The sequence below is a fragment of the Cherax quadricarinatus genome, chromosome 41 (genome assembly GCF_038502225.1).
Source record: "Cherax quadricarinatus isolate ZL_2023a chromosome 41, ASM3850222v1, whole genome shotgun sequence".
In the NCBI taxonomy this organism is placed as follows: Eukaryota; Metazoa; Arthropoda; class Malacostraca; order Decapoda; family Parastacidae; genus Cherax; species Cherax quadricarinatus.
In genome coordinates, this window is record NC_091332.1 from 1,603,958 (window position 1) to 1,618,631 (window position 14,674).

The 14,674-nt window shown below is 41.8% G+C and overlaps 1 protein-coding gene across 4 annotated transcripts in view; it reads left to right on the forward strand.

Moving 5' to 3' along the window:
* The window catches only part of LOC128695852 (pancreatic triacylglycerol lipase), a 29,913-nt gene that overhangs the window by 9,824 nt on the left and 5,415 nt on the right, over positions 1 to 14,674 (forward strand). For 3 of the 4 annotated variants that reach the window (XM_053786745.2, XM_053786744.2, XM_053786743.2), the window contains exons 3-10: positions 225 to 508; positions 639 to 852; positions 3,133 to 3,288; positions 3,544 to 3,666; positions 5,103 to 5,230; positions 7,443 to 7,575; positions 9,373 to 9,493; positions 10,075 to 10,257. In XM_053786745.2, the coding sequence (XP_053642720.1) occupies positions 225 to 508; positions 639 to 852; positions 3,133 to 3,288; positions 3,544 to 3,666; positions 5,103 to 5,230; positions 7,443 to 7,575; positions 9,373 to 9,493; positions 10,075 to 10,257 (1,342 nt within the window). The remainder of the gene's footprint in view (positions 1 to 224; positions 509 to 638; positions 853 to 3,132; positions 3,289 to 3,543; positions 3,667 to 5,102; positions 5,231 to 7,442; positions 7,576 to 9,372; positions 9,494 to 10,074; positions 10,258 to 14,674) is intronic. The other variant, XM_053786746.2, reaches the window with a different exon arrangement.

The window sequence follows — 14,674 nt, forward strand, 5'->3', positions numbered from 1 at the left end:
AGGTCAAGTGTAGGAAGCTTGTATGGTCATAGTCTCGAGAGAGAGGTCACTTGGTGGATGTTATGATGGGGTTATATTAATGTAGCCAAGATAACATGGACAAGCTGGAACTACCAGTATTTTAGACATGGTAGTCGATGCTGACCCAACACCCTTTCCCGTTTGGGAGTCTTTTCGTCCCTGAAACTAAGAGTGAATATAAATCGTATTATCGTTCTTTGCAGGTACAGCAGAACCGTCTGTTGATCAACACTGCTTCGCGGAGCTTGGCTGCTTAGTGACTGATGCAGCTTTCTATCATCCTCGCTACCGACCTTATAACCTCCAGCCGGAGTCGCGGGAGGTCATCAATGTCGTCTATATCATATACTCCCGTGAGGATCCAAAAGGACTTTTGGTACCTGCGCTAGGTATCCAGAAGTTATACATATCTTCATTCAGACCCAACAGGAAGACCAAAATCCTCTTGCATGGATACCTCAGTAGCCGGGATTCTTCCTGGATGATGGCAAGTTTCTGTAAAATCTTATTTGTCTGGCATAGATCATTAGGTCCGCTGCGGTGTCCCTTTGCTCTTGTATAACTAGAGTGTTAGATGTTATTACATATTCGTGAATATTTTTTTTGGTAATTGACAGACTTTTGCCGACGTCCTCCTGCACGCTGCTGATTACAATGTGATACTAGTGGACTGGACGGATGGGTCTCTAGGGTTGTACGAGCAATCTGTGGCCAATGCCCGGGTGGTGGGGCTGGAGGTGGCTTACTTGGTCAACTGGCTCAGGGACAACACGGGACACCAACCTCAGGATGTCCACCTCATTTGTTATTCCCTCGGAGCTCATGTGTGCGGTGCGTCTCTTTTTAATCTTGCATTGTCCTTATGTTAGGTAAATGGACACATCCCTAAAATTGAAGTGTTGGTGAAGAGCGTAGGACAGGGACAGAACTAGTACTGAAGGTAGCAGCAGTGGTAGTAGTAGCAATGAGGTAGTAGCAGTAACAGTGGTAGTGGTAGAGGCAATAATAAAGTAGTAGTGAAATAATAGTAATGGTCACAACTGGACGGGAAAAAAGGCAGAGAAAGAAGGATGACAAAACTCCTGTCATTAGGTAATTGCATCCTTGTTCTTCTACCTAATATTTTGTCGGTAAGTATATCATTATTGCCAGTACTTACAAGTTCTCCCCCCCTCTCCCAGGTGTGGGTTATTTGTGTATTGTTAACATAAGAAATGAGGAAAACTGCAGTAGGCCTGTTAGCCCATTCAGGGCAAGTCCTTCACAAATCCAACCCACTAACAGAATATTTGCCCAACTCAATTTCAACGCTACCCAAGCAATAACCTTTGATAAATTTATTTACTCATGTGGAAGTCCCACTTAAATCCAACCCCTCTCACTAATGTATCAAAACCGTACAAAACATCCATACTTATTATTGTGCTTACTACATACATAGAACACTAAACTCGGATATAAACCCTCCCCACAAACTTCTCCTTACCAACCTCAACAGAATACATGACCATAACACAAGGCACAGATCACTCTTTGATGTTCCCTGTGTCCATCTCATACTATGTAAAAACTCAATGCACATAAAAGGCCCAAAAATCTGGAATTCATTACCTGTGAATATAAAAGAAATACTTTCTACTTATCAATTCAAGACTCTTCTTAAAAATCACTTACTCACCCACAACTAAATAAATACTGAATAACTGTATCTCATAAATGTATAACCTGTGACCCTATCAAACTATGTTTTTTTTAATTACATCACCTAATAGAATACTCCATTCTCTTGAATGCTCAGTAACTCATCTAATGACCATATGACCTGTTTCTGCACTACAAATCATTGATTTTACTCTATTTGATCGGATTATATTATACATTGTTATGCTACAAATTTGCATAACTTTAATGCTTTTTATTTGAAATACTCATTTGTACTTCATGCTGTAATTTGTTTATTGTAATTTTTACCACTTAAGTTAATCTTAAGTTAATTTTAAGCCTTCCCATAATGCTCTGCATACAAGGGGCTTTTGGCATGTACACCCAATCACTATATTTCTTTATACAACTATGTATCATGTCCAAATAAAAAATAAATAAATAAATTTGCCCAACCTAAATTTGAAACTATCCAAGGTTTTAGCTTCAGTAACCCTACCATTAACAAATCGTCTTGCCTTGTCTTACTCCAAATTGCTTATAACAACTGATCTGTTGAGCAATACGAAATTTAACTATTTTAATTAATTTTAATCACTGGGGAATGCAAATCCCGAAGGGGTCATACAGCGCCTGGAAAATGAGAGGCAATCAGGTTAGATTCAAGGAGAGGTAGGATAAGTGGAGTTCCACGGATCAAGAGCCACTCGCAGGTATCTTCTTCTTCTTCTCATGACCAGAGCTTCGGTAAGATGGGTAAGGAAGAAGGATGGGTAAGGATAGAAATATTAGAAAAAGGTGGGAGGGGGGAGAGAGGTAGGATATAAAAGGTAAGTGGCCCAACCACTTTGGTGTAATTTAAAAAGTGTATGTGGAATAATAAAATATTCTTGAAGGGGTATAGTACTAACCCATCAGAGTCACATAGATATAACAGATATATAAGTACATGACTCTGAATTGGTAGTAAATATACAAGTTGCAATTTTTTTTGCGATTGCACAACGGATATTTAAACGACAATGAAGGCAATAATTTTCTGGCCAGTTTATAAAGAATTACTTGACACAATAGCTTCTTACAAGGTGATGACCCGCCATAGTAAATGTAGCATAATTTTAACAAGTATCAAGACATCTCAAATGTATTAGTCATTAATTGTTTTCCTTTTAACCCAGCATTATATTTATTATATTCACGGGGTGGGGAGTGTAAAACCCGAAAGGGTCAGTTCCTGGGAGAATGAGACAATCAGATTGGATCCAATAAAAAAGGCAGATAGGTTTTGTTCTTGAAGACAACCTTGTAAATCACCTTGTGAGTTGTCTAAACACTGTCCTATCTATAACCATATTAACTGCACAATTCAACTATCTCAGACTAACTTCGTTAACTATTCATTAGACCACAGCAAAATTGGAATCAGTAATTATGATACCTTGGCCCCAGGGTACGCGGGTGAGCGTGTGTCTGGACTGGGCAGGATCACTGGACTGGACCCAGCAGGACCTAGCTTCCAGCACCTGCCTCCCAGCGTCCGCCTCGACCCCACTGATGCTCTCTTTGTCGACGTCATCCACACAGATACCTCTCCATTCTCTTGGTGTAAGCCTCACCGGAAAGTTCTCTTTTTCATTGTCTTTAATGGAAAACCATTTCAAATTTGAATGCTATTTTTGTGATATTTCTGCAGTGCCAGGCGCTATTTTATGTGCTTAAAATTTCTAGATTGCTAATTAATAGTATAATTTTAATGCCACGTGTTAAAAATTTAAGTAGTTGTGTATAGTAGTTGGTTGATGTGACACTGCCACCCTCCTGGTGTTCTCGGCAGTGCTGAATTTTGTATTGCGTTTACAGTTGGTGGTTACGGGATGACGGAGACTTGTGGCCACCTTGACTTCTTCCCAAATAATGGACGTAACCAACCTGGGTGTGAACCTCCAGTCACCAGGTGGCTACAAAATAGTAACTTCTCCTTGAGTAAGTGCAGATTTTTTGTTCAGTGCTAGAAAATTGGGATAGACTATTATAATCATGGGGGGAGCGCTAAATCCGTAGGATTATACAGCGCCTGTGGCGAGGGGGATGGAAGGTATTCAGGCTCAGTTCAGGGAACTGAAGAACAGATCCAATTCCCTAGATCAAGAGCCCCTCACCCAGTGGCGTCGCTAGCGTTGGTGTCACCCGGGGCGGCACCCCCATGAAATCCAATGCGGGGGATGGGGGGGGGGGCGTGAGTAAACTTTAGTTACTAGGCATACAGTAGTGGCGTAACTGATGTTTAGCAATGAGAACGTTTAAGGGCCATTAACTGAACAGGAGAATCCTTCTCAACTTTTTAATGATAAATGATCGTAGTAATATTAAGGGAACATAACCTCAAATACCACTTTGAGTATAGCCAACAAATCCTACATTTATTCATCTTCAACAATACCAACACAAAAAAAAATGAAAAAATAGAGAGAACCATTGCAATATCAGATTATTATTATTATTATAATCAAGGGGAAGCGCTAAACCCGGAGGATTATACAGCGCCTGGGGGGGGGAATGTGGAAGGCATTCAGGCTTAATTCGGGGAACTGGAGCACAGATCCAATTTCCTAAATCAAGAGCCCCTCACCAACATCAAGGAACCTTCCTTGAGGGGATTGCAATATCAGAGAAACATTAGTTCCGATTTGACTTTGAGTACAGGTAACATATCAGTGTATCTGATCTTACATTTCCTTGCCTTCAATCCTGCAATCCTTCAATCCCTATATAGGCCTATTTGTACTTTGTAATCATATAATAGGCTATATAGAAACGAAGGATTCTTCTCTTATTTTGGTGCATCACTGTTTTGGGTGTTAGTGTCACATTTAGAGGCTCTATAGTGTCACCCCCTAAATGGTGTAACCCGGGGCGCCCCCCTCCCCTTACGACGCCACTGCCCTCACCAGCATCAAGGAACCTTCCTTGAGGGGTTTGGGATAGGTTAACTGCTGGGATAGGTGCTTCACAGTCACTGCTGGGATAGTAGGGCAATGCCACTTCTAAGATAGAGGGACATGGTCACTGCAGTGGTAGTGGGACAGGTTAGCCGGATAGGGCGAGTGTTGGTACAGGCTCATTGTTCAATTCTTAAAAGGGAAGATTTAATGAAACCTCCACAATGTTAAAGTTAATCAGTGTAATATATGTTCCTAAAAACGAACTCTAATCCGGCACACACACTAGGAATACTAATTTGAATCATCATTACTACATGACAGCACGCTACTTACACGCACCTGTTGAGTGTTATGAAAAAAAAATACATTAACTTCTTATAACAAAGATTTTCTCTGTTTTTTTATTGCTATTCTATGTTAAAATTGTTTTCTCTTGTTTTGTCTTTTTTGGTTATATCAATTCGTAATGATTTTCAGTGTCCAATGCTGTGGAGAATGCTTTAGTATGCAACCACATGAGATCTATCCTTCTCTTTATCAACTCCATTGTATCGCAGTGCCCTTACACGGCTTTCAGCTGCCAGTCCTACAACCATTATAAACAAGTAAGTAATATTCGATCACAGCTTGAGAATGGGCGGACATAAAGGTCCACTAACTCCTAGTTGTTTGGAAAGGCAGACAAACACCTCCAGGTATTGTGGTGAAGACAAGACAGAGTCATAGATCGAGAATTTATTGGTACATTGTTTCTCCTTGTATAGTCACGATAAACTTCCACACAGAGCTTTTATTCTAGAAGTAAACGTGTCTTCACTTTTATCGATCACTAGACCATTAAGGGTCATACAGCGTCTGGGGGAATGGGAGGTGGTTAGGTTAGACTCAAGGAAGGGAAGGACATGTTTAATTGCTTGCATCAAGAGCTCCTCACCGTCAAGGAACACCAGTATCAGAGTAACCACATTTCCCTCAAAAGTGAGCTTTTTTAAACAATTACATGAACTGGAGTTGTATTTACATTATTTTGATACACTTAATTTGACCCAAGTGTAATGACTTCGTCCTCACATAGTGATGACTTAGTGTTTGCTATGACAGTCTTTCAAACTCGGAACAGTGTCATTTTTTCCTTTTAATTCTTCTCTTATACCGTAAATGACTTACGAAATAATCAGTGCAATTTACTAATATCTTCTGATGAAAATTAGACACGTATGCAACATCTGGGTATGTATCTTTGAAGATACCTAGGTGTTTCATACACGTCTAATTTTCAACCTGTTGGTACTGTATACCATTCATGTACAAGTAATGTCTTTTAACGTAAATTAGTCGCTCATCAGTGTCTGAACTTTTAATATATCTTATCCGCAATGAACCATGTCGAAATTTCCTTTATTTTTCAACGTATTTAGAAGACGTGGCTAATACAGTCAAGATAATTCTTAGTAGTACCTTTTTAATTAGTATATTATTATTATTATAATCATGGGAGAGCGCTAAACCCAGAGGATTATACAGCGCATGTGGGGGGGGGGGCATGGAAGGTATTCAGACTCAATTCAGGGAACCGGACCACAAAACCAATTCGCTAGATCAAGAGCCCCTCACCAGCATCAAGGGACCTCCCTTGAGGTGTCAGTGAGTATAACAGATATAAATTATAATATATTATTATTATAATCAAAAAGAAGCGCTAAGCCACAAGGGCTATACAGCATATAATATAAATAATATAGTTTTTGACATCTCCCACCAAGTTAGGCGACCCCCAGCAGAAAAAAATGTTAACTATCATTCATTTAATAGCGGAATTTAAAACAAGATACAGAAAACTTTTATTTACCGTAGAGCTAACATAGATACATTCTTAATTTTTTTTTTTTTGTTAAAATGAACCGTTTGGCACTTCTGATGACTTTCTAGTTTTTTCCTAGGTGATCCTGTCAGTTTTATTACAATACATATAAAAACACCTGGAGCTTATTACATGGTGGATAAACCATCCTATATTATCAGACTTCTTTTTTTCTTGTTTTCTAAATTTATGTATATGTACACTAATGACTCTGTTAGCCAAGAAGAGTATCGAGAAGGAGAACGTAGAATATAACTTTGGTATAACTGTGTCTAACATTAGGAATAATATTAGGAGAGAAGTAAATAATGAAAATGATTGTTATAGGAATGCAGTTAGAAGCCTGAGTAGATCTATAACCCACTATGATAACATGAACGTAGATAAGTATGTTTATGGAGCAACTTGCAATGTGAACAGACTGACTGATGTTGTAGTGGCCAGGCTTAGGCTTGGTTACAAGTACTTCTGGCAGTTTGGGAGACACAGATGATGATCAAACTAAATGTAAATTATGTGATCAGGCATATGGTCACTCTCTTGAACACTATGTGCTTAATTGTCCACTTATTGAGGAATACAGAGACAGACAGTATAATAACCTATGTGACATGTCAAGATATCTTATTAATGAAAATAAGATACCAGATATACTAAGCAAATTTCCTAAATTTGCTTGTAACAGATAAGTGAACTATAGATATGTAGATATAAATCCATATGTATTCCTGTTAACCCTTTGGGGCCTAGTTCCTAGGCCTTTTGTGTATCCATATGCTCTCGCGCTACCGTCCACAGGATGGATATGGGGTGCACAATAAACTAGCCACTTCGGTGGCAAAATCTAATCTATCTCTGACTCTTCTGTCTTGAAAACCAATCATTATCTCATGTTCACCCATAATAATTTAGGTTAAGCGTGTAGCATGGCATCTATAAGTGTGTGTTGTTGGCAGGGTAAATGCTTCAGTTGTGGTGAGGATGGCACCAGGTGTGCCAGCATGGGACTTTACGCAGACACCTGGCCAGGCAGAGGACAAGTTGGCCTCAAGCTCTACCTCACCACCGGCCCGGCAGACAATCTCTGCTGTAAGTATTGCTGCTATGCTATTACTCTAACCCATATTTTTTTTAAATGGGGATACATTATAGGTACAGATCATACACCTTGTACTACATAATATTTTCACTATAATCTTTGTTTCCTGGAGTTTACATGGAGAGAGTTCCGGGGGTCAACGCCCCCGCGGCCCGGTCTGTGACCAGGCCTCCTGGTGGATCAGAGCCTGATCAACCAGGCTGTTACTGCTGGCTGCACGTAAACCAACGTACGAGCCACAGCCCGGCTGGTCAGGAACCGACTTTAGGTGCTTGTTCAGTGCCAGCTTGAAGACTGCCAGGGGTCTGTTGGTAATCCCCCTTATGTATGCTGGGAGGCAGTTGAACAGTCTCGGGCCCCTGACACTTATTGTATGGTCTCTTAACGTGCTAGTGATACCCCTGCTTTTCATTGGGGGGATGTTGCATCGTCTGCCAAGTCTTTCGCTTTCGTAGTGAGTGATTTTCGTGTGCAAGTTCGGTACTAGGCCCTCTAGGATTTTCCAGGTGTATATAATCATGTATCTCTCCCGCCTGCGTTCCAGGGAGTACAGGTTCAGGAACCTCAAGCGCTCCCAGTAATTGAGGTGTTTTATCTCCGTTATGCGCACCGTGAAGGTTCTCTGTACATTTTCTAGGTCAGCAATTTCACCTGCCTTGAAAGGCGCTGTTAGTGTGCAGCAATATTCCAGCCTAGATAGAACAAGCGACCTGAAGAGTGTCATCATGGACTTGGCATCCCTAGTTTTGAAGGTTCTCATTATCCATCCTGTCATTTTTCTAGCAGATGCGATTGATACAATGTTATGGTCCTTGAAGGTGAGATTCTCCGACATGATCACTCCCAGGTCTTTGACGTTGGCGTTTCGCTCTATTTTGTGGCCAGAATTTGTTTTGTACTCTGATGAAGATTTAATTTCCTCGTGTTTACCATATCTGAGTAATTTAAATTTCTCATCGTTGAACTTCATATTGTTTTCTGCAGCCCACTGAAAGATTTGGTTGATGTCCGCCTGGAGCCTTGCAGTGTCTGCAATGGAAGACACTGTCATGCAGATTCGGGTGTCATCTGCAAAGGAAGACACGGTGCTGTGGCTGACATCCTTGTCTGTCAGATATGAGGATGAGGAACAAGATGGGAGCGAGTACTGTGCCTTGTGGAACAGAAGCTAATGAATAATATTTAAATATTATACCTGGAGGGTTTGGGGATCAATATCCCAGTGGCCCAGTCCGTGATCAGGCCTCGCAGTGGAACAAAGCCTGATCAACCAGGCTGTTACTGCTGGCCGCACGTAAATTGACGTACGAACCACAGTCCGGTTGGTCGGGTACTGACTTTAGGTGTCTATCCAGCTCCATCTTAAAGACAGCCAGGGGTCTGTTGGTAATCTCCCTTATGTATGCTGGGAGGAAGTTGAACAGGCTTGGGCCCCTGATACTTACTGTGATGTCTCTCAGCGTACTCGTGGCGCCCCTTCTTTTCACTGGGGGATGTTGCATCTCCTGCCGAGTCATTTGCTTTCGTACAGTGATTATCTTGTGCAGATTTTGGACCAGTCCCTCTAGGATTTTCCAAGGGTATATTATCATGTATTATTCTTCCCTGCATTCCAGAGACTTCAACCATTCCCAGTAACTTAGGTGCTTTATGGTACAGTCAACAAGAAAAATTATCATTTTACTTAATAAATTTCTTTCCTCTCCTCTTTCTTGTGCCACAGTGTTATACCTAACAAATTAAGCCAGATAGCATTTTTCCTTTGTTGAAACGCATATACTCCACAGTGTATCACTTCCGGCTGAGGATAAAATTAGAGAAGACAGGAAGAGAGAGCCCAGCAGGTCACCTCAGCATCTCCATCCTCACCTATGCTGGACACTCCTGGAGCTTTGATCTTACTAATGGGTGAGGAAACTAAGAAATCCTTAGAATTACTACAGCCCTTTAAATTATTGTACTTACTTTGTATAGAAGACATATGGATGATGGGCTAGCATTGCTTGAATGATGGCTAGTTAGAATATGCTTTGATATTCTCACCTTTACCAGTTGTGAAGTTTGTCTTGCCTGTGGTTCGAGAGTTCAAGTAGACATCCTTGTTTTAGTACTCATTTCTAGAGTTTTCTTCCCGCGTGATAGGAAGAATTTGTTCTTTTATCATTTCTTTTTCATGAAGCACTAAACCCATTGGCAATGGTCCAGGATGGACCTAAACGTCATCCTATCATTCCTCTCCTAAGTGGGGGTTTTTCATGTATTGTTCCAGCTATGGTTTTGTGACTTTTTATACTCCATGGGGACCATTTAGACCTTGGTAATAGAAGGTAATCGAGTATATCTCCAAAAAAACGAGGGTAGCTTCAGTTCTTTAGGTCAAGAAGCACTTTCACTGCATCAAGCCACTTTAAGGAAGTAATCTGATTACTCTCATGTTTTAATTATGCTCATATGTATTAACTTTAAACTTTTAATTCCCAACATGACAGATCTCCTGAAAGGTTTGAACATGGCAAGAGGTACACATTTGTGGTGGAACACGGGGAGGACTTGAGCAGGAGCCAGGCAGTCCACCTTACATGGACTGTGGAGGGTAGCTCCTGTTCCACCTGTGACTTCCCACTTCCCCTTTCCAGCGTCTCTATTCTTAATATGGAGAAATTTGTCCAGAGGTAAGGAAGGAGAGAGAGAATTTTTTTGAATGAGCCACAATACCGTGGCTGCAACCATTCACAACAAACCTACAGACAGAAAATGGTCCAGGATGAATTAAAATTTCTACCTGCTTTCATTTCTATTTTGTGAATTGGTTGGTCAATTAACTGGGGTTAAAGCCTACACTATAAACTACAGTTTCCTGATGTTCTGTGCAGGTTACCGAACTGACACCATTTCTTTATTATAATCATAACCAAGTGCTAAACCTGTAAGTATTTATCTATAGATAACATGCATATAAAGATGACCATACTCATTTTTAGTTATACCAAGAAAGGCGTGGTTATTGGGCATTTCTTAAGAACTGTCCATATCTCCAGTAACAGTCTTAGAAGAATTCTAGTACACTGCCCATGCCTTCACACGCTTACACTTCCCTCCTTTTATATAAAACTGCAATACGAATATATTCAAGAGACAATCACATGGACTGGGGTAGAAAAACACGAGTTGATCTAGAGAGAATCGAAGAATGATATATGCCACTGCATTGAAGCATCCTTAATTGCTACTTCCAATACCATAAAACAAAGAGGTGGCAAATACAGTGCTCGTCATGGCATTATGCTGGGTGAGCACCCTGGCATAATGCTGTGACGAAAATCAAAGGCCTACCATACAGGGGGGGTCTTTTCTTGTCAGTGTATTCTGCTGGGTAGCAGCTATTAGCATGAAGTCACGGCCTGCTGCCACACTTCACAGTGACTTCTCATTGCTCGTGTGGCTGCCGTGGTGAGAGGAAGTGTTGCACTGTTGTCTCATCTGCCCCACCTTTTGTTCAGTGTTCCCTTTGGTTTTGGGGCTATACACATTTGATTATGGGTAAAAGGAAGTCTTTAACACCTGAAACTATAGCTCATATAATAGGGCTTCACAAAACTGGGCACCAGAGTTAAGAAATACGTAGTGGAAAATGTTAGTGTGAGCGTTCAGCGAGGAACTGGGTGCAGATTTCAAGGTGGTGTCGAGTTACCATCTGCCAAACCTCAGTCTGGCCCCTCAAGGAAGACATCTGTTCATACTTTAACTGTGTTAAAGAAGCAGTTACTGCTACCCAGCAGACTGCACTGGTGAAAAAAGACCCCCCTGTATGGTAGACCTTTGATTTTCATCACGGAGTTATGCAGGGGCGCTCGCCCAGCATAATGCCATAACGAGCACTTTATGTCTCTTCTAATCTTGCACCTCGATCATATTTTGCCCTCTTTGTGTTTCACCTTGGAAAGATCAGGTCAAAATTTTCAGCAGAAGGAACAGTTTCACTTTTGGTGCATATTAAACCAGCAAATAATAGAGCCTACTAGACTGGAGAATACACTAGACCTCATCTTCACTAACAATGATGATCTGATAAGAAATGTCACCATATCAAAAACAATATACTCAGATCACAGTGGCTCCCTAGTATATAGATGATAAAGGCTAAAGTGTCATTTGAAAACAGGTGAATTTGTAAATGAAGTGATAAGCCTATAGAGGCAGGTGCCAGAAGTCGCCAGAATCTTACCACAGTGGTGCCCAGGCCCATTCCTTAGGCCTCCGAGGCAATCTACCATCCTTCCTTAAGAACTTTTTAACTGACAGACATTTCCGTGTTCGAGTCAATAATGTTCTTTCCCCGGACTTCGTCCAAGCTGAAGGTGTCCCTCAGGGATGTGTTCTAAGCACAACACTTTTTCTCCTTGCTATAAATGATTTGGCCTCTGTTCTTCCACCCAATATTTGGTCATCACTCTATGTTGATGACTTCGCTATTGCTTGTGCAGGCGCTGACTGTCATCTTATTTCAGTTTCTCTCCAGCATGCGGTCGACCGTGTTTCCACTTGGGCCACCACGCATGGGTTTAAATTTTCAAGTACCAAAACTCACCAAATTACTTTCACTAGACGCTCTGTTATCTCCGATCATCCTTTGTATCTCTATGGCTCCCGTATCCCCGAACGTGATACAGTCAGGTTTCTAGGCCTTCTCTTTGACCGTAGGTTATCCTGGAAACCTCACATTACCTCTCTGAAGGCAACTTGTCACAGCCGGCTAAACCTTCTTAAAACCCTTGCTCATCTTTCCTGGGGAGCTGATCGTCGAACTCTGCTTCGCCTACATTCAGCCCTCGTTTTATCGAAACTCGATTATGGTGACCAGATTTATTCCGCGGCCTCTCCTGCTACTCTCTCTAGCCTTAACTCTATCCATCACCAAGGATTACGTTTGTGCCTTGGTGCTTTTCGCTCTTTCCCTGTTGAGAGCCTCTATGCAGAAGCGAATGTTCCATCCTTGTCTGATCGCCGTGATGCCCATTGCCTTCGCTACTATGTACGCTCTCACGATCTCCACAATCCTTCCATTTATAGAATGGTCACCGATATTAGTAGACATTCTTTATTCGTTCGCCGCCCGTTTGCTCCGTCCCTTTTCTCTTCGCCTACATTCACTCGTCTTCCCTTCAGTTACCACCTTTATATGTTCATGTAGCATCTCACTTTTCCCTACCCCCCTGGGAAGTTCCAGCTGTTCGGGTCTGTTCTTTCTCACTCCCTTGCTCGAAAGCTCAACTGCCTACGGTGGCTTCCCGCTCTCTTTTTCTTGATCACTTCCACTCCCATTCTCATGCCACCGCTGTGTACACAGATGGCTCTAAGTCTTCAGACGGCGTCGGATTCGCAGCAGTGTTTCCGGACAGCGTCGTGCGGGGGCATTTACTATCTTTGGCTAGCATTTTTACTGCTGAACTGTATGCCATTCTTGCAGCACTTATTCGTATCGCATCTATGCCTGTGTCATCATTTGTGGTAGTCTCAGACTCCCTTAGTGCTCTACAGGCTATACAAAAATTTGATACATCTCACCCCCTAGTTCTCCGTATCCAACTTTGGCTACGCTGTATCTCTATGAAGCATAGATATTATTTTTTGTTGGGTCCCTGGTCATGTCGACGTACAGGGCAATGAACAGGCAGACACTGCTGCGCGGTCAGCAGTACATGACCTACCAATTTCCTATAGAGGTGTTCCATTTCTGGACTATTTTGCTGCAATAGCTACCCACCTTCACGCCCGTTGGCAACAACGTTGGTCAACTCTGCTTGGTAACAAACTTCATTCTATTAAACCGAGCATAGGTTACTGGCCGTCTTCTTGTCATCAGTGCCGTGGTTGGGAGACCATTCTCTCCCGTCTTCGCATTGGCCACACTCGTCTTATTCATGGGTATCTCATGGAGAGGCACCCTGTACCTCTCTGTGAGCAGTGTCAAGTTCCAGTATCGATTAGCCACATTCTGTTAGACTCCCCTCTCTATCAACGAGCACGCAGAATTTACCTCCAGTGCCGTCTTCGTTCTACTACTCTCTCTTTACCTTCCCTTCTTGCTGATGGACCCTCCTTTAATCCTGACTCTCTCATTGACTTCTTGACAACAACTGATTTACTCCACAAACTCTGATGATGATACCTTACGCACTCCCCTCAGCCCTTTCTAGCTCAGTCTCTTGCTGCCCTTTACCCTTTCACCATCCACTGCTCCGCTGTTATCCGTAACCTATTACTCATCCACCTCCCTTTTGCCACCTGATGCCCTCGCTTCCTTCCTGCCCTGCAGCGCTGTATAACCCTTGTGGCTTAGCGCTTCTTTTTGATTATAATAATTACCACAGTGATCAGCTGTTTTAATAATCTTCCTGGCCTGCTAGTGTACTCACATATAATCTAGTGATACCAGTGAATAGCAGAATGCAGTGCTGTAGTAGCAACTAACCAGTATTATAATGGTACTTAGCGGAGTGGAGTGACTTTCATTAGTTTCTTTTTTCTTGAAATACCAGACATATACTGTGAATTTCATATAACCTGTAGTTACCAGTGGTCGCAATATACACAACGAGAAGCAATTATTACTACAGAAAAAGCGTCCTTCCTCCAAAATTTCCACCAGTCAACTATAGTGATAATACAGTATAGCATTTATTGTGGTGGAGACGAAAAAAACTAGAAAAGCTAGATAGTGATTGATAAACAAGGGTTGAGGCTCGACCGTTCGTCATTGTAGGAGCTGCCAGAAATCACCGGTTCTTCAACACACAAGTTATACTTTTGTATCAATCAAATCACATATTACTCGGGTAGATAATTTCCAGTAGATCCTTCATGTGTTAGCCCAAATCACCGACCAGTATGTTTTAAATAAGTGACCCACTGATCAGATCATATCAACTGGTCCGAACCCTCGACTGGTCCGAACCCTTGATGGTCCGAACCCTTGACCAGTTTCAAACGGATTCGTTGGACAATAAAGCAGACTGTAAACGCAGACTGTAAACACAAACAATAAATATAAATCAGGAACATACACGGTAAGCTGTCCAATATACAAGT